The 18,795-nt window shown below is 37.7% G+C and overlaps 10 protein-coding genes across 10 annotated transcripts; 6 read left to right on the top strand and 4 right to left on the bottom strand.

Annotated features, from left to right (window-relative positions):
• Positions 1–632: 632 nt before the first annotated feature.
• Positions 633–6,251, top strand: UBR2 (putative ubiquitin-protein ligase UBR2; the record flags this gene model as incomplete). Its single annotated transcript, NM_001181911.2, has 1 exon — positions 633–6,251. The coding sequence occupies one exon, from the start codon at positions 633–635 to the stop codon at positions 6,249–6,251; it is 5,619 nt and encodes a 1,872-aa protein (NP_013124.1).
• A 533-nt stretch (positions 6,252–6,784) lies between these two features.
• Positions 6,785–8,416, top strand: IZH3 (Izh3p; the record flags this gene model as incomplete). The annotated part of the gene is made up of 1 exon (NM_001181910.1): positions 6,785–8,416. The coding sequence occupies one exon, from the start codon at positions 6,785–6,787 to the stop codon at positions 8,414–8,416; it is 1,632 nt and encodes a 543-aa protein (NP_013123.1).
• Positions 8,417–8,987: 571 nt separating this feature from the next.
• SDO1 (guanine nucleotide exchange factor SDO1) lies at positions 8,988–9,740 on the top strand (the record flags this gene model as incomplete). Its single annotated transcript, NM_001181909.1, has 1 exon — positions 8,988–9,740. The coding sequence occupies one exon, from the start codon at positions 8,988–8,990 to the stop codon at positions 9,738–9,740; it is 753 nt and encodes a 250-aa protein (NP_013122.1).
• An 11-nt stretch (positions 9,741–9,751) lies between these two features.
• Positions 9,752–10,291, bottom strand: IRC25 (Irc25p; the record flags this gene model as incomplete). The annotated part of the gene is made up of 1 exon (NM_001181908.1): positions 9,752–10,291. The coding sequence occupies one exon, from the start codon at positions 10,289–10,291 to the stop codon at positions 9,752–9,754; it is 540 nt and encodes a 179-aa protein (NP_013121.1).
• Positions 10,292–10,508: 217 nt separating this feature from the next.
• YEH2 (sterol esterase) lies at positions 10,509–12,125 on the top strand (the record flags this gene model as incomplete). The annotated part of the gene is made up of 1 exon (NM_001181907.1): positions 10,509–12,125. The coding sequence occupies one exon, from the start codon at positions 10,509–10,511 to the stop codon at positions 12,123–12,125; it is 1,617 nt and encodes a 538-aa protein (NP_013120.1).
• A 307-nt stretch (positions 12,126–12,432) lies between these two features.
• Positions 12,433–13,626, bottom strand: PSR2 (putative phosphatase; the record flags this gene model as incomplete). The annotated part of the gene is made up of 1 exon (NM_001181906.1): positions 12,433–13,626. One exon carries the CDS (start codon positions 13,624–13,626, stop codon positions 12,433–12,435), a length of 1,194 nt encoding a protein of 397 aa, NP_013119.1.
• A 681-nt stretch (positions 13,627–14,307) lies between these two features.
• POM34 (Pom34p) lies at positions 14,308–15,207 on the top strand (the record flags this gene model as incomplete). The annotated part of the gene is made up of 1 exon (NM_001181905.1): positions 14,308–15,207. One exon carries the CDS (start codon positions 14,308–14,310, stop codon positions 15,205–15,207), a length of 900 nt encoding a protein of 299 aa, NP_013118.1.
• An 85-nt stretch (positions 15,208–15,292) lies between these two features.
• Positions 15,293–16,306, bottom strand: MEU1 (S-methyl-5-thioadenosine phosphorylase; the record flags this gene model as incomplete). The annotated part of the gene is made up of 1 exon (NM_001181904.1): positions 15,293–16,306. The coding sequence occupies one exon, from the start codon at positions 16,304–16,306 to the stop codon at positions 15,293–15,295; it is 1,014 nt and encodes a 337-aa protein (NP_013117.1).
• Positions 16,307–16,497: 191 nt separating this feature from the next.
• PML1 (Pml1p) lies at positions 16,498–17,112 on the top strand (the record flags this gene model as incomplete). The annotated part of the gene is made up of 1 exon (NM_001181903.1): positions 16,498–17,112. The coding sequence occupies one exon, from the start codon at positions 16,498–16,500 to the stop codon at positions 17,110–17,112; it is 615 nt and encodes a 204-aa protein (NP_013116.1).
• A 57-nt stretch (positions 17,113–17,169) lies between these two features.
• On the bottom strand, positions 17,170–18,687 carry BRE2 (Bre2p; the record flags this gene model as incomplete). The annotated part of the gene is made up of 1 exon (NM_001181902.1): positions 17,170–18,687. One exon carries the CDS (start codon positions 18,685–18,687, stop codon positions 17,170–17,172), a length of 1,518 nt encoding a protein of 505 aa, NP_013115.1.
• Between the last annotated feature and the right edge of the window lie 108 nt (positions 18,688–18,795).

Below are 18,795 nucleotides of genomic sequence, written 5' to 3'. Positions count from 1 at the left end.
TTTTATGGTACACAGTTTATACGTAATACTGATTTCCGACGAAGCCGCAATTGTAAGTCAAAACTTGAATTAATTAGTCTCACATGGCTGACATAACGAAGAATAAAATTAGGGAAAATACCGCCAAAATTTATCCCCCGTTTAGAGGAAGGTGATGACTCGACTCATCAATTTTCAATCTACATATAGCTACGTATTCATGCCACTCACTTCTTAGGATGTTAGATGTAACAAACCGAGCAATCATAAGGCCCATGTTATAATATTTGCGGGGCAAGTGTTACTGGTCCTAGATCCTAATTGCCCGTTTCTTCACTAGATGTGCAAAAAGCACACCATCACTTATCACGTTGTGGTGACAACGGCGGCAATTTCCAGTGGCGTTTGTTGAACTTTTAGGCGATATCAATAAAGAGCATCGTCAATGTACAGCTGTGGGGAGAAACCCAATAATCAACGCATTCATACTTTCAATTGCTTGGCATATTACTAACAACTCTATAAAAAAAAAAAGTTGCTCAAGCTTTTTAAAAAAAAGAGCCGGCTTTTTTTTCTAATTATTATCATTTACTCGTCTCTGATAGTAAAGGTAAGATTCGTTAACTAAATTAATAGCTACTTAACAAGCACGCATGGAAGATTCTGACCTGTCTATAACCAATATAAGAGATTTTCTTACCGAGCTCCCCAAACTCGCGAAATGCGAATATAGCGAAACCACTAGTTATTTACTATGGAAAACCTTAAATCTACGCCTTAAGCATAGTGATAACGATATAAACTGGCGCTCTCTCGTTTCAATACTCAATTCTGAAGCCTGGGAAAACGAAAAGTACAGAGACATACTAAATGGAAGAAAGTGGAGGACCCTGGAGTTCGAGAATGACCACCACTCTGTGGGTAATATGCATATTGGAACAGCGTGTACGCGTTTATGCTTCCCCTCTGAGACAATTTATTACTGTTTTACGTGCTCCACAAATCCATTGTATGAAATATGTGAGCTTTGTTTCGATAAAGAAAAACATGTAAATCATTCTTATGTTGCTAAAGTGGTAATGCGCCCAGAAGGCAGAATATGCCATTGTGGTGACCCCTTTGCCTTTAATGACCCAAGCGACGCGTTCAAGTGCAAGAACGAATTAAATAATATTCCTATTTCTAACGACAATAGTAACGTAACCGATGATGAAAACGTAATCTCCCTATTGAATTATGTTCTGGATTTTTTAATTGATGTAACTGTTTCATACAAAGAGGAGGCAGAAGCCCATTCAAGCGAGAGAAAAGCATCCTCCCTAATGCATCCTAATCAAAACAGCATTACTGATGATATAATGGAAAAACACGAATGTGAACCATTGGTCAATGATGAAAATTTTGTTTTCTTTGATAACAATTGGTCCAATACGAGAAAAGAAGCACATATGGAGTGGGCTATTCAAATCGAAGAAGAAGAGTGTAACGTACACTACATGGATTTAGCATCTACAATAACAAGAATTTTGAATACACCGGTTGAATATGCAATCTCAATAACGAAGGCTTTAGAAGATTCACACGATGTAGTGACTGTGCTACAAAGTGAGAATTTTTTCGAAATAGATCAAATAGCCAAGGAGTTTCAAAAGGAAAACATAGTAGTTCATGTAAGAAAAGCGGATGATATATTCAAGAGAAAGTTAACAGATGATTTAACAGATTGGTTATATTCTCTGTGCTTTAAGGCGGCCACGTCTTTGCAAAATAAATATGCTCTTAGAATTTCCATGCTAGATGTTTGGTATTCCCATTTTTCTAAAATGAGAGTATCTCCCACAAATACCAATCCTGACTTTTCTAAGATTAACTTATTAGGTGGATTCTTAATATCTAACGAAGATAGTGATGAATCATGGTTTAAACCTTGGTCATTAGAGAACATTGAAGACGAAAGAATTTCAAAAATACTCACTAATTACAATGAAAGGTTGATCAGAGCCCATTCGCCGAACACAGTAAGCCATTTCTACAATTTCTATGGATCTAGATTCCAATATATTATCATCAATTCTATTAATATCCTCTCAAAAAAATCTAAATTCAAAATGTTAAAGATCATGGCGTCATTATTCTCGTTAAGGGATGAAAGCAGAAAGTTTCTTGCCGCACAATATATTGATGTTTATCTATCGGTCTTGTATGATGCAGTTGCATCAGATGCTAAAGAATGTCAGGTAACTCTTATGAGTATATTAGGGCAATACACTTTCCAAGACCCCAGCATAGCAAATATGACTATAAGCTCGGGATTCATTGAACGAACTATTAGATTTGCTTTTACTCTCATGGCATTCAATCCAGAAGACTTGATGTCATATTTGCCCATCTCTTTATACAATGGCTTTAAGTTGCCCACCGAAACAATACGAAATCGAAGGACAATTATTTGCTTTAAAGACCTTTGTACGATAATGTCAGCGAACACTGTTCCGGAAGAACTACTTTCAAATGAGGCAATTTTTAACGCAATAATTGAGTCCTTCTCTGAATTCAGTAACGTGCTGCCATTGAAAAGGGAAACTAAAGAACACGTGGAGGTTGAAAACTTTGATTTTTCTGCATTTTATTTTTTTTTCTCATCAATACTAATAATGACAGATGGATACACACGTAGTATATCTTTGGTCAAAGATGCGGCTTTCCGTAAGCAAATCGTCCTTAAACTACTTGATGTTGCTCAAACCAGGGAATTTGAATCACTAACCAATTCTAGAAAAGCTATATCACCTGATAACGCATCAACGAATGAAAATGATTCGAACAAAGCGACTTTGTCTACAGTCAGAGAGACGATATGCAATTATGTCGCAGAGACTATTAATTTCCAGGTAGGTGTAAATACACAGTATTTTTTCAATCCAATGTCATATTTGTTCAAATTTGTTATTCAATGGAGTCAATGTGGTAGATATGAGCCAATTCCTGCTTCTTTGACAAACTACATTAATCTCTTCGAAGTTTTTCAAGATAAGCAGAAGGCTTTATATATATCAGAATCTGCTTTGTCAACCCTAGTCCTAATCGGGCAAATAAACGTCGGTTTCTGGGTAAGAAACGGAACTCCAATTACTCACCAGGCCCGGATGTATACAAAATACAGTATGCGAGAATTTACTTATATTAGTGACATTTTCAATGTGCAATTTAGTATGGCAATGTGCAATCCTGATGAACTGATGGTTACTTACCTCTCAAGGTGGGGTTTGAAGCACTGGGCAAATGGTGTACCTATGTATGATTATCCTGATACAGAAACAACTGTAGCCGTTGTTAATGAATGCATTCTGTTATTGATTCAATTGCTTACTGAAGTGAGATCATTGGTCATGAAATCATCAAAGGAAGGCTTCGAGAGAACGTTCAAATCAGAAATAATTCATGCCCTTTGCTTTGATACATGCTCTTACGCACAAATTGTTAACTGTATTCCAGAACATATCACCAAGCACCCTTCATTTGATATATATCTCGAAAAATACGCCAATTACACTTCTCCTGTAAGCTTGACTGACAATGGCATTTTCGTGTTGAAAGAAAAGTATAAAGATGAGATTGATCCTTATTATATAGGGTTGTCTTCCAGTAGGAGGTATGATGTAGAGAAAAATATCAGGCTGAATATGGCAAATTTGAAGAAAATGAAATATGAAGATACTTTTGTACCAGCAAAAAAGGTTAAAGATTTGTTGAAGAATACATTATTTTCTGGGCTGTATTCAATATCATCAGTGAATACTTTTGGTTTATTTTTGAAAAATACTTTAGATCACATTATAAAATATGATTATGACAATTTATTGCCGAGAGTGGTTCATTTGATTCATTTATGCGTGGTTAATAATCTGAATGAATTTATGGGGATACTGTGGCATGAATACGCAATTGTGGACACAGAATTCTGTCATTACCACAGCATTGGTTCTATCCTGTATTACTGTTTGTTGAAGGATAATTTTTCGGAATCTCATGGTAAGATTAGGGAAATTTTCAGGTATTTAATGGAAACAGCGCCTCACGTAAATGTAAACAGTTATTTGAGGGAGCAAACCACGTCATATACACCAGGAATATTGTGGCCTACAAAGGAAGATAAAAGCCACAAGGATAAAGAATTTGAAAGGAAAAAACATCTTGCTCGATTGAGAAAGAAAAAATTAATGAAGAAGTTGGCTCAACAGCAAATGAAATTCATGGAAAACAATAGTGTAGATACTTCCGATATTAGTACACCCAGAACCACATCACCTAGTTTATCTCCCACTAGAATAAATGCAGAGAATAGTAGTAACACAATCAACAGTTGCTGCGATGATGATTGCGTATTTTGCAAGATGCCGAAGGATGACGATGTATTTGTTTATTTTTCATACCAAGAACGGAACATATGTGATCATGGAATTGATTTTACGAATCCTACAGATGTTAATAGAATAAATTCGCTGTTCAGTGGTAAGCAAACAAAAGACAGTGCAATCCAAGAAAACCCCCAGGATGATGATGGAACGAGATTGAAATTTACTAGCTGTGAACCAGTATTAAGAGCATGCGGGCATGGGTCTCATACCAAATGTTTAAGTGGCCATATGAAGTCGATTCGCGGAATACAAAACCAAACTACAAAAAATATTCCATTATCGTATGGTTCAGGGTTGATATATTGTCCCGTATGCAATTCCTTAAGTAATTCATTTCTACCAAAAACAAATGATATAGATAAGAGAACTTCGAGCCAGTTTTTTATGTGTATTGAAAAGCGAAGTGAAGCGGAAGAAAACCTTGACCCAATGAGCTCTATTTGTATTAAAGCAGCGATGATTCTAGGTGATCTTCAGGGTAAAAAAGTCACGACTATCGAAGATGCATATAAAGTTGTTAATAGTGTTTTTATTAATACTATTTCAAATACTGAGCTCAGATTAAGATCGCACAAAAAGGAAGGAAAAATAGTGAATATGGAAAGAATATCCAGTCAGTGCATTTTAACCTTACATTTAGTTTGTGAGCTAAAGTCGTTTATTTACAAAAAATTTGTTAATTCAAAAACATTCAGCAGCGAAATCTCTCGTAAAATATGGAATTGGAATGAGTTTCTAATAAAGGGTAATAATGTGAATCTACTTTTGTATATGAGTCAAAATTTTGATAATATTGATGGAGGAAAAACCCCGCAACCGCCTAACCTATGTATCTATGAAATGTTCAAAAGAAGGTTCCATCAACTACTACTGTTGCTTGCAAGAGATATGATGAGAGTAAACTTTTACAAAGACTGTCGAAATAAAATCAAAATATCATCAAACGGATCTGAGGAACCATCGACAAGCTTTTCATATCTATTCAATACTTTTAAAAAGTATGTTGATCTCTTTAAACCAGACGACGTTCGGTTTGATTTTACAAGTTTAGAGAAAATTAAAGACTTTATATGCTCTCTATTACTAGAGTCATTGTCCATTTTTTGTAGAAGAACCTTCTTATTATTCAACATTCAGTATGATGATGATGGTGATGGTGATAATAATAATAACCGCAGCAATAATTTCATGGACGTCAAACAGCGTGAAATAGAGCTTATTTTCCGGTATTTTAAATTACCCAATTTAACTCACTTTTTGAAGGATTTTTTCTACAACGAACTAACACAAAATATAGAAAGGTATAATGATGGTAATGATAATTTGAGAATTCAGCAAGTAATATATGACATGGTGCAGAACATAAACACAAGAGCATATCCTTCACCAGAGCATATCCAGCTTATCGAACTACCATTGAACCTTTCCAAATTTTCCCTTGATAATGATGAAATATCGAATAAATGTGATAAATACGAAATCGCAGTATGCTTGTTGTGTGGCCAAAAATGCCATATTCAAAAAAGCATAGCACTGCAAGGTTATTTACAGGGGGAATGTACTGATCATATGAGAAATGGATGCGAAATCACCTCCGCTTACGGAGTTTTCTTAATGACCGGCACAAATGCGATATATCTGTCATACGGCAAAAGAGGTACATTTTATGCTGCACCTTATCTAAGTAAATACGGAGAGACCAACGAAGACTACAAATTCGGTACTCCCGTCTATTTGAATCGGGCGAGATACGCGAATCTAGCGAATGAGATTGTTTTTGGCAACATGATTCCGCACATAGTGTTCCGACTAACGGACGGCAGTGCAGATCTTGGTGGGTGGGAGACTATGTAGTTATCCAACAAATGTCTAGTCATTCAAAATTGCTACGAAATTAGCGTATCCGAAAAATCAAAAGAAATTTTATCTGTTTTAATTGGCGTGGGGAAGTGGGGTAGGGTCGAGGATCATTACGCTTTCTCGTGGGAAGGGACAGGGACGGACCGAAAAAAAAAGAAATGCCGCAGAAAAAGAAATGTTTTAGTGTGGGGTATGGGCTGAAGCTCGTATAGTGCAGGGTGACTTCACTTTTCTTTTTACCCTGCAGGAAATGGAGAAAGTGTTGATGGATAAGGTATATAGTCATAAGGTGACACAGCGTGGGTGTACATCTAGAAAGCTTGGCGATTCGAGCGAAGTGGTGGTTTACTCGTTTTATAATAAGAGTTTTTGGACATTATTTTTTCTTTAGGACACAGTTGATTCAAATTCTACACTTGTTTTGTCGTCTGGTAAAGTTTAGCCATTGTAAAGTGGACAAAGAAGAAGCTGCAACGCAGATAAGCTGAAAAATAGTTCACATCCCAACAGACAATCAAATTAAGTACATGATGGACTCGTCAAGCAAAAGCTTAACTCAGTATATACCCTCACCCATGGGATCTCTATCAAGGCTAAAGCAGAAGGGTGTGGACAATTTTCAGAAGGTGAAAAAATCCGGTAAATCCATCTATAATTACAACTACTCAAAATTCGTTCCTCATCCATTTTCAACTATTGATGAAAGTGTTAAACACTCTGAAAGTGGGCGGTATGATGATTTGGAGATAATTCGTCCAACAAAAGAAAAGGAAGTAACAAGTTCTGTGTACAAAAGAAACAGTGGCAAGTCTCTGAATACAGAATCTCAGTTTTCACTGGGAGATTCAGATGCAGCCACTTTGGTGAATTCAGTCGCTACTTTCAAGCTTAACAATGCTTCTACATCCACTTCACTGGTGTCTTCATCTTCAACTGTATGTTCTCAAGCGAAGTCCTCGTTACGTTCCCCAACAAGTCGTCTCAATGATACAAAAATCAAAGAGGAAAACAATTATATTTCCAGCGTGAAAGACTATTGCGGTCCAATGAGAAAATCCATGGTAAAGACGGAAATCCTCATTGAAGAACCTTTGAATCCTACTACCGATATCAAGTCTTTTATAAACTCATACAACCATGGCAAAGCGTATAGTCTAGGTGAAACTCAACATTTACATTATTATCAGTTGCCATTCCCATGGAGGGAAAACAGATACATAATCCATGGCTATAGGTTTTACAATACCCATTCCAAATCTTTGTTGTCTATCTTTAACTGGTACGGCTGGCATAATGAAACTTCAAATATTTGGTCTCATTTGTTAGGAGCCATTTATATAATCTACTTGGCAATTTACGATTTCCCTCAGTCTGAAGTTTGGCGGAATTCCCAGGTTCCACCACAGGCTAGATGGATTGTTTTCATGTTTTTGGCAGCTGCGTTGAAATGTATGCTAAGCTCCGTGTTTTGGCATACTTTCAACGGAACGTCCTTCTTGAAGCTACGTTCTAAATTTGCGTGTGTCGACTATAGCGGTATTACGATCTTAATTACAGCTTCGATATTGACAACGGAGTTTGTTACCATGTATTCATGTTACTGGGCGATGTACACTTACATGAGTATTTCTCTGGCGCTGGGTGTATTTGGTGTGTTTATGAATTGGTCGCCTCGCTTTGATAGACCTGAAGCAAGGCCATTAAGAATTAGATTCTTCATTTTGCTGGCTACTATGGGTGTATTGTCGTTTTTACATTTGATATTTTTGACTGATCTTCATTATGCTGCAACGCTATTTAGCCCCGTCACATACAAATCTGTTGTTTGGTATTTGGTTGGTGTGGTATTTTACGGTTCGTTCATTCCTGAACGGTTCAGATCTGACGTTCAGGTTGATAAGACCATTCCAACAAACTACGAATTATCTACTGATTTAGAAATCATCACAAAGCAAAGGGAAATTCATTTTAGAGAGGTGCCAACAGCCCATTCCAAATGCAGTTCCTGTCCGTCTCATGCCAAATCATTTAAATCTCTATGGTGGGTTGACTATTTTGGTTGTTCGCACACTTTTTGGCATTTCTTCGTAGTGTTGGGTGTCATCGGCCATTATAGAGCTATTTTAGATATGTTTGCCAAGAGGTGGATTTTGTCATGATGGTATGACTGACTACCTTTACTTACAACATCCTGCACTTTTTCTGTATACGATAAACGGACTTAAAAGAAAGAAAAGCCTACAATTACATTGTTGGAGAAGCCACATAGCAATTTCGAAAAAAACCAGAAATTGTAAACCACGAATTCTCCTGTATTATTTCATTGTTAAAATTTTTTTTTTACTTATATTATACCCATCTTTTTCGATATTCCTGCTGGCATTGTTTTGGCTACATTTTCAAGAAACTTTGGATCCAAAGACAAAAGGAACAAACGAAATCTAAAAGCAAAAAAAAAGTTGACTGATTATAAAAACTACATTACGACGAAAAGAAAATAATAAAACTGTGTACTTTTAGTTTTGCATTTATGTATTGACTGTTATTTAACTTATTATGACCTCATGAAAGAACAAAACTTAGCGTGTATTGTTCTGCTCAGTGCCTTGTATATATAATAATGTTCATGAAAAAATTTTTCTAGGCCGAACTTAAGTGATTTCATGCAGTAGTAAAAGTTTTTAAAATTTTTACTAAAATAGTTCTGAGAAAGAAAAGGTAAAACACGCAATGCCTATCAATCAACCGTCGGGACAGATTAAGTTAACTAATGTTTCATTAGTGAGATTAAAAAAGGCTCGCAAGAGATTTGAAGTCGCGTGCTACCAAAATAAGGTCCAAGACTATCGAAAAGGAATTGAAAAAGATCTGGATGAAGTGCTGCAGATACATCAAGTTTTCATGAATGTTTCGAAAGGCTTGGTTGCTAATAAGGAAGATCTACAAAAGTGTTTCGGGACTACAAATGTTGATGATGTCATCGAGGAGATCATGCATAAGGGAGAGATTCAATTATCGGAAAAAGAAAGACAATTAATGCTTAATAAAGTTAATAACGAAATGCTTACAATAGTTAGCGCTAAATGTATAAATCCTGTGTCAAAGAAAAGATATCCGCCCACAATGATCCACAAAGCTTTACAGGAACTGAAGTTCAGCCCTGTTATTAACAAACCTGCCAAATTGCAAGCTTTAGAGGCTATCAAATTATTGGTTTCTAAGCAAATTATTCCAATAGTAAGGGCGAAGATGAAAGTCAAAGTGGCCATAAGTGAGCCATCTAGACAACCCGAACTTATTGAGAAGATTAGTAAATTGATAGCTTCATCGCCTGGAGAGTCAACGAAGCCGGAATTGGATCCTTGGACATGTACAGGTCTTATCGATCCTGTCAATTATAGAGATTTGATGACCCTATGTGATAAAAAGGGAACTGTGCAAGTCTTGGATATGGCAGTCATAGATAATACAACGCATAACTAATTTATATAGAATCACTTTGCATACATATCTTTGATACACTTTAACACAAAAACTAATTTGCCAAAATCATTATCGTCAGCGCTTTGTTCCTTCGTTGCTCTCCATATCTTACTGCTCATGGATATCAGCAAGCTGAATTGCATGTTGTCTTGGGCCATCGTACCGCTCACTTCTGGTAGAATAACTCTCCTATATAGTTCGGCAATCTGTACGCATACCACGGGTACTTTAGGATCGGCACTATCTCCCAACTTGGTAACCACTTGATAATCAGATAAATGGTCTCTTACAAATTCTTCTTCCTCATCGTCATAATCGCCACCCGTGTTTCCTAGGTTTCCTGCCAGTGGTACGTTGATATCGAGAATTGGGTTTAGTCCTTTTGAAGATACCTCATAGGTGGAATCCATTTCCCCATTTAGTCTGATTTGCAATAGAATTGTGTTATTAAAGTGCGTGGCTTGTACATACAATTCTTTGTTTTCGGATGAAGCGTTCAATGAGCTATCTTTTCCTTTCGGTAGATGAGTTTGGAATTCATATGATATCATATTTGCAACAGTATTTTGTACAAAAATAGCCCATTCTTTTTGTCATTGTTAATATTTTGATTCACCATTGGCGTTGTTATCCCAATAATTCGCGCATTAAGTTCTTCATTTTTTTTCACACAAATAGTACGCAAATGTTTCTCATCAAAGGTATAATTAAAATTGTTGGGAAATACTCAACTATCATTGGGATCCCCGTGGCACCTTTACGATAAGCATGGTAAATAAGGTGGTTGATGAGGTTCAGCGGTTGGTGAGCGCAATAATTCTCACTTCGTTTATGACGGGGTTATTCATTTTGTCACTATGGAAGAATTACGTGACAGTTCATTTCCAACATAAAAATGATCCAAGAGATACAAGAAGTTCGAGAACCAAGATCCAGCCAAATGACAAGAAGAAGAAACGACCAGCACGTCACTCTAGACCTTTGTCAATATCTTCCACAACGCCCTTAGATTTACAGCGGGATCAGGAAAATAATATTGAATATGACCGTACTGTGACTAGCAAGCTGTCCATGACTAGTAATGCCTCTTTATCAGAGAACGGTGATGGAAATGCTAATATTAAAATGGAAACGAATGTGAACCAAGCCCCATATGCTGCAGAGAATCCCTTCCAAAACATTGCGCTTGCGGAGGATACCAAGCTGGTACCTGACTTAAAGTACTATTATAAAGAGTATGGTATTGATATTGAAGAATTTGAGGTGGAGACAGACGACGGTTTTATCATTGATTTGTGGCACTTCAAGTCCAGGTTAAACGATGGCGTAGAGGAAGTGAAACGTGAACCCATTTTGCTATTACACGGTCTTTTGCAAAGTTGCGGGGCCTTCGCATCTTCAGGTAGAAAATCTCTGGCATACTTCCTTTATGAATCTGGATTTGATGTTTGGTTGGGGAATAACAGATGTGGCTTAAATGCCAAGTGGAACATGAAAAAATTAGGTAATGATCATTCCAAAAAATGGGATTGGGATATGCACCAGATGGTTCAATACGATTTAAAAGCACTTATAAATTATGTACTTGATAGTACCGGATATGCTAAACTATCGCTCGTGGCGCATTCACAAGGTACAACACAAGGGTTTATGGGGCTTGTCAACGGTGAGAAACTATACGCAAGTGATTTTAAATTAGTCGATAAGCTGGAAAACTTTGTTGCTTTGGCACCTGCAGTGTACCCTGGACCTTTATTGGATGAAAAAGCATTTGTGAGGCTAATGGCAAAAGGTATTGATTCTCCGTGGTACTTTGGTAGAAGATCGTTTATACCTCTTATGATGACAATGAGAAAACTAATGGTTGGGACCAAGATTTTTTCGTTCCTCTCATACATCATGTTTAACTACCTATTTGATTGGAACGATGTCTTATGGGATAGAGTTTTAAGGGACCGAAATTTCTTATTTTCACCAGTCCATATTTCCGTCAAACTAATGCAATGGTGGTTGTCACCTCTTCCTAATAAGCTAAGTTTTAAGAAGGGTGCAGAGAAAATTTTTCCAGATAAAAAGACATGGTTTCCTATTGCCAAGAATGATGATGACAGTGGCAATAATTTGGATAACAACAAACTACACTTAAATCCGAAAAGACAAAATAGTGAAGAATTTCCACACATTATAATGTTTATTCCAAAGCAAGATAGATTAGTAGATGGTGAACGATTAATTAATCACTTCATTAATCATGAAGCAAATGCAGTGTACAAAATCTGGTATATTGATGAGTATTCCCATCTGGACGTTTTATGGGCGCATGATGTTATAGATAGAATTGGTAAGCCAATGATAGAAAATTTGAGGTTTCCTAATGCAAGGTGAGGTAAAAGTTTTTTCTTTGTGGTTTCTTTGTAAAATATAATATGCCATAAAAAGAGGAAAGAAAAGCATAATAAATAGATATATGTATAGAGTATATATTTATATATATGCTAGTATATACGGATATATGTATCTGTAGATGTTACACGTAAAGTACAATTGATACATGTAATAAGCAAATTAATTCATTAAGTTTATAAATATCCGGTGAAGTCTTCTGTATAAAAAGAGAAACATGAGTTCGTCCAAACATATAACCGAAGGGGGGGGTAATAAAAAGAGCCTGCTTTTTATGTTACTGAGAAATCTATATCGTCACATCCAACACGCTCCCCACATCCAACACGTTTCCTGATGAAAGGTCCTCCAAAAGTGGGATAATATCTAGTAACTCATTATCATGAGTATCAGAGAACCAAGAAGATATCGGAACAGCATGTTGCGGATGAAAGATGTAAGAGGCCGGCGAATTATCTAAGATGATTGTTTCGGACAATGGTCTTCCGATCTGCGATAAGTTCTTGATGTAGTTACCTTCGTAGTTATAACAAGCTTCTCTGAATAATCGATGATGGATGGTTCCATTAGGGTCCAACGTATCTAAAAGGGGGTTTGCATACCTCGAAACACTTGCCGTGAACACAACAACTTCGTATAGTTGACTCACCCTGTTCAAGAACTCATCGACGCCTGGCCTCTTAATAACATAGACATTGTGAACTTGATCATCGATTTCGACGGGCAAAACGAAATCAGCTGAATGCATATATTTAAAGGAAGAATGTACCAAAGTTTCGTCTAGATCCAATATCAGACATTTTTTCTGTTGAAATTCTTGCAACTTGGGTGGTAGCAGAGTGTCGTATCCGGGGGCATGGTACTGGTCTGGTTGCAAATGCGTCAGGTCAGAGAAGTCCTCCTCCGTTGTAGGTATCAAGTTTAAATCATTATCAGGACTGCTGGCGACATATTGTGGATTCATATCTTCTTGACCCACCTGATACAGACCCTGTTGTGGTGGCGCCTCGTCATTAATACTGGAATTTCTATCTGCGTCAACGTTATATTCATGAACGACATGGTCTTGCTTTTCTTTTGCTTCGTCATCTTCTTCTTCTTCTTCTCCGGCATTGTTAACCTCCGTCATTTCTACGTCTCCTTCATTATAATCTTCATATTCTTTCTCCTCATCGTACGAGTTGTTGGAGTGATCTCTTGATAAAGGTGCTAGTTTTCCATTGCCGCTATTCCCATTCTCCTGCATTGTCTTGGAACCCGCATTGCTGCCTGAATCGGAACTAGACAAAAGGATCTCCGGTGTGGAATATTGCATCTTGTCGCCGTTTGGAGTAGCCTTCTGCTTACGACCCTGAGTTTGAGCTTTGTTTGAACTGTGCTTACGGTTGCGGTTGCGGTTGTGATTAGTTTCTGGTGGTTGGCGTTGACGATGTGTTTTGGAAGTATCTGAAGAACAGCACAGTATATTTGCTATAAATCCCATCTGATGATGATCTGAAAAAGCTCCCTAAAACAGACAGAGAAGCACTCTTCACTCAGTTTTTATTGCCAAATAAGTGGAAAATTAAAACGAAAGAACTCAAAAGCAGCACTGCGCTCGAAGAAAGATATATCTTAGCTTAAATCCTCTCCAAAAGGGGAGAACGAAGAATATGTGTAAATTAAGCGATGCTTCGTGGGTTTCTTTTACGCGCTGCGAAAAAGATAATCAAATCTCTAAATTTTAGAAATATAAGCCAGTCGGTAGCCCCCACAAGTCAATTATATATGTCAAAGTTCGTGGCACTGTGGACTGCTTTCATAAAGCTTCTCTTTATCTGTTCCTTAGACTGTGAATACTGAGGTTTTCTAAAAAAAAGCAAAAAAAAAAAAAGAGGGTCCAAACCTATTAACTTCAGGGTTTAAGTATCTTTTTTGTAGGTTATAATGTTCTTTTTATAAACCTTTCTCAGGTTATAATAATATTTCTCAGGTCTAATTAGGGCTAAAGTCTAAAGAAAAATGAAAAAAAAAAAAAATGAAATTTGTGCTAATAGTAATAATGATAGAAATAATAACAATTAATAAGATGGTTATGATGAACAAAAAGATTTATATTATAAGAACTTGACAATATACAGACTTTTAATATATCCGCAGAGGCAAAAAAATAATAGAGGGAACTATGAAGATTCAGGCGGGCCAATTGGGCCTGGACGATAATGACGTGCCGGGACCATTGCCGGACACAGACAGCAAACCCTCATCACAATCACAAAATGACACACCAATGTTTAAATTGGGCAACTTTGAAAGTCCTGTGCTCAAGGAGCTATCACGGCGAACGGTAAACAAGGAAATGGAGACGCAGAGAATTATGACAAACGTAATTGCGTTTGCGTTCTGGAACCTGCTGGTGAAGTTCATCAAGTTCTTTTGGAACAACACTCATGTTGGGAGACAGTTTTGCAACCGGCTATCCAGAATCCATCTGTACATGTTGACATTTCACACGTTAAAGAAGGCTAACATCATATATCACACCACGTTCAGTTGGTTGAATGCAGAACTTCTTGACTACTTGTTCCACCTATTAATCTCGCTCAATATACTGTTTTCTCTTTGGAAGCTCTTATCCACCGTCAAAGTAAGTGATTTGAATCTCACTGACAGGCAAAAGAAGCTCCTGGGGGTAGACATGCAATCATCTGTCGATACTGGGTTGCAGCCACAACACCCCCACTACGTATCCACTTCTAAGATCAGCCAAATGGCACAGAACAAAACACATATTCCTCAAACAAATCTCAAAAATCATCCAGCATATCTCTTCAAAGGCTTAGAGACGCCTTTGAAAGCAAGACAAAGGGAAATGGCGGAGGAACAGACGAAACTACAATCTCAATCCTTACACACAAAGAATGTATTTGGCACACTGCAGAGGCATAGCGGTATCAGTAGCACATTAGTGAGCGCTAACAATGACAATAACTCGCCGCATACCCCTGTAACTAGGAAGGGCTACATTCCAAGTAGCAAATATGCATATATGATGAACTCACAGTCCCCAAGGGGGAAAATATAAAAACAGCAAAAAAACATTTAATACTTTCCATAGCTATATATGTTTTCTCTCCTATTTATATTTTACATATGATTAGCGGCAACCATTACCAATAGTTTGGAAATAAGTATCTTAGTCTTTCTAAGGTTTCCTTGGACATAGCCTCTGGTTTGGTAGAGATAGATTTCTTGATGGAACCGCGCAGCCCATCGCCAGTATGCATGAACTCTGGGATTTCCTTGGCCATTGAGACGATGATCTTAGAAGCTAAAATATTTGCATTGCGCCCATTATTCGTCAAATTACCAATAACGGTTTCTACGGTAACAGGTTCTGCCTCATCTCTCCATGCGTCGTAATCGGTAGACATACAAATCATCTGGTAAGGCAGCTCACACTCACGCGCCAATTTGGCTTCTGGAATAACACTCATGTTAATAACATGGCCACCAAACATTCTGTACATCTTGGATTCAGCGCGCGTGGAGAATTGTGGGCCTTCCATACACACAACGGTCATATCCTTGTCGTAATGCAAATGGCACGGTTCTTCGGATTCAGGATTTGTTATCTCGTTCTTGAATTGATAGATATACTCTGCGAATTTTTGAGAGAACGGCTGTCCGAAACCAACGTGACCTACCAAGCCTTCATCGTTGAAATATGAAGAATGTCTTATGCCTTTAGTTCTGTCGATTATTTGCTGTGGTAACACAAAATCTCTAGGCTTTATATGGGGTTGTAAAGACCCCACGGCACTAAAAGAAAGAACGGCTTTACAATTTAAGTTCTTTAAGGCCGCCATGTTTGCTCTAAATGGGACTTTAGTGGGTGGGTATTCGTGGTTAATACCGTGTCTGGCTATGAACGCAACGTGAAAGTGGCTGTTAGTTCCTACGAACTGAGAGATTGTGACAGGAGACGATGTGGTACCCCATGGTGTTACCATGGGTGGAAGCAAAGCGATGGGCTCCAGACAGTCAAGGTTATATAAACCTGTACCACCAATAATCCCTAAATCAACAGTTCCTTCGAATATGCTCGGTAATTCTGAGTTCGTCATAACTTTGCTTAGTTTTAATCTCTTAGCAACAGAAAATGTATTCTTAATCCTGTTCATTTAATCTCATCTCATCTCGAAATAGTTTTTTTTCATTCACACGTTCATCTTTTTTCATTTTTCTTTTTCTTTTTTTTGCTTTCTTTTCACATAATTGACAATAAAGGCGTCCTACAATAGAAGCCTTGGTATAACGTAAAAGCCACAGCAAGCATGGTGTACTTCATTTCCGACTCCATTTGCGTATAGACATGTTTCACAGACGCAAAAGACCTTATAACACCAGAAATTATGGCCATGATGACAAGAAATTCAAATCGCAGTACATCGATATTATGCCAGACTTCAGCCCTTCCGGTCTGTTAGAGCTGGAGTCGAATAACAAAGAAGGTATAGCTTTAAAACATGTGGAGCCGCAGGACGCTATTTCTCCAGATAACTACATGGATATGCTAGGACTGGAGGCGCGAGATAGGACTATGTATGAACTAGTGATATACAGAAAGAATGACAAGGATAAAGGACCGTGGAAAAGATACGATTTGAACGGCAGGAGCTGTTATTTAGTCGGTCGTGAACTGGGCCACAGTCTGGATACAGATCTCGACGATAGAACGGAGATCGTTGTCGCAGACATTGGTATACCCGAAGAAACATCCTCAAAGCAGCACTGCGTCATCCAGTTCAGGAACGTTCGTGGCATTTTGAAATGTTATGTAATGGATTTGGATTCGTCCAATGGGACATGTTTGAACAACGTTGTAATTCCTGGAGCGAGATATATAGAGCTACGAAGTGGTGACGTCCTTACACTTTCAGAATTTGAAGAAGATAACGATTACGAACTCATCTTCATGAATGTATAACCATATATAAGAAACACACTTTCAGTGTGTTTTAATTATTCTTCTTTGAATGCTGCTTTATTGCTGTAGGGCAATTTGCTCCAACTCATCGATTATATCCCATACTATGTCTTCAGCTATCTGTTCTTTGTACAATGTATCCAGTGTGTTAACTTTTGAATTCCCGTCAACACAGTAAGCTGATCGGATTTGATCGAGGTACTCCAATTTATCTTCTTCACTAATTATCCTCGCTGTTCCACCGTTAAAACAGCTGATTGTTGGATAGTAACCCAGTTTGTTATTATTTACGTATTTGTTTCTGAGTATCAATCCCTTCTTTTTCTTTTGTTGCTGCTTTTTCTTTTTGGCACTGGTTGTGTTTTTATCATTGGACTCATCACGAGCTTCACCATGTTGCCAATATCCAAGATAGAACTTTTCATTGTATTGTAACTCACTGAACGGTGGTAACAACGGCTTTAAATTTTCAAATGCTTTGCCTAGGTACTTACCATTTTGAAAGATAGCAAGATATGAATCCTCTAACTGGTAATAGTCTTGCCTTTCCCTCTTATCAGAAGAATAATATTCCGGTTTCGTTGTCTTTACATAGTCCGTTGCCTCAAAGAACAACTGGTTCTTATACCTGATGGCGATTTGATCGCGGACGACGTCGTTATATTCAATATCTTCTAATAGCGCCCTTTGAAATTCTTTGTTCGTTGTCTCTTGTTTTAATTTTTTCCTTGAAGGCCCATTCTCAGCATCTTCTCTCCATGGTTCATTCATCGTATCCATATGGGAGTTCAGTGCAAAAATTCTTCTTTTGGTAAACTCCTTAGCTTGTTTGATTTGTGTATGAATGCTAGGAAGACTCAGTAGAAATCCGATTTTATCACCCTCTTTCAATGGCGAACCATTTTCTAGGACGCAATTCAATTTTCCTTCGTGGATAGATTCTAACGAAATGTCTCTAATACCATACCCGTACACATCAAACCCTACGGGAGCCTCTAAACTGGCCTCTCTTCTGCAAACTCCAAATCGTAGATGCGGGGTGTCATTCACTTGTTTGTGCATTTTTTCGTATATGCCACTTTGTACTTCGTCTACTGAATCATCAGCATTTTCCTTATTATTAACACCGTCTGCGAATTTCTTGTTTCCTCCACGAATTACCTCCACTTCCCAATACGTCATTCCTTCTTTAATACACACATCGCTTCTTGCAGTTCTCCAACCGTATTGATCCGGGACACTTACCAGATCATTTCCATCTCGACTAATTGACAACCCTTCAGATCTGTCCATGACGCTCATTCCAGAGTGGTCAAATGGGTATTCTGTACAGCCATACCCCAAAATAGTGAAAAAGGGATTTGCGGAACACGGTCTGTACACAAAATGTCTTCGATTCAATGGAATATCTTCTGTGCGGACAAACTCATAACTTGTACCCTGAACCGATGACTTGATTTGGTGCGTTGCTTCCATCTGTGGTAAATTAGGTCTCTTCCCTTCTTGCTGACCCTGGAGAGCATTCTTGTAAACAATATCAGTACCTTCCTGGTAAGGTATAATACCCAACTTCATTATTAAGGAAGTGAATTATTTGTCTTCGTCCAATTATGGCCACCTTTATCGCTGATATCCTTTGTCTACATCCTTTTTAAACTATAATCACAGATTCTCTATTTTTTT

The sequence above is a fragment of the Saccharomyces cerevisiae genome, chromosome XII (genome assembly GCF_000146045.2).
Source record: "Saccharomyces cerevisiae S288C chromosome XII, complete sequence".
In the NCBI taxonomy this organism is placed as follows: domain Eukaryota; kingdom Fungi; phylum Ascomycota; class Saccharomycetes; order Saccharomycetales; family Saccharomycetaceae; genus Saccharomyces; species Saccharomyces cerevisiae.
Note: the sequence above shows the minus strand (reverse complement) of the source record. Positions and strands in the feature narration are given on the sequence as shown.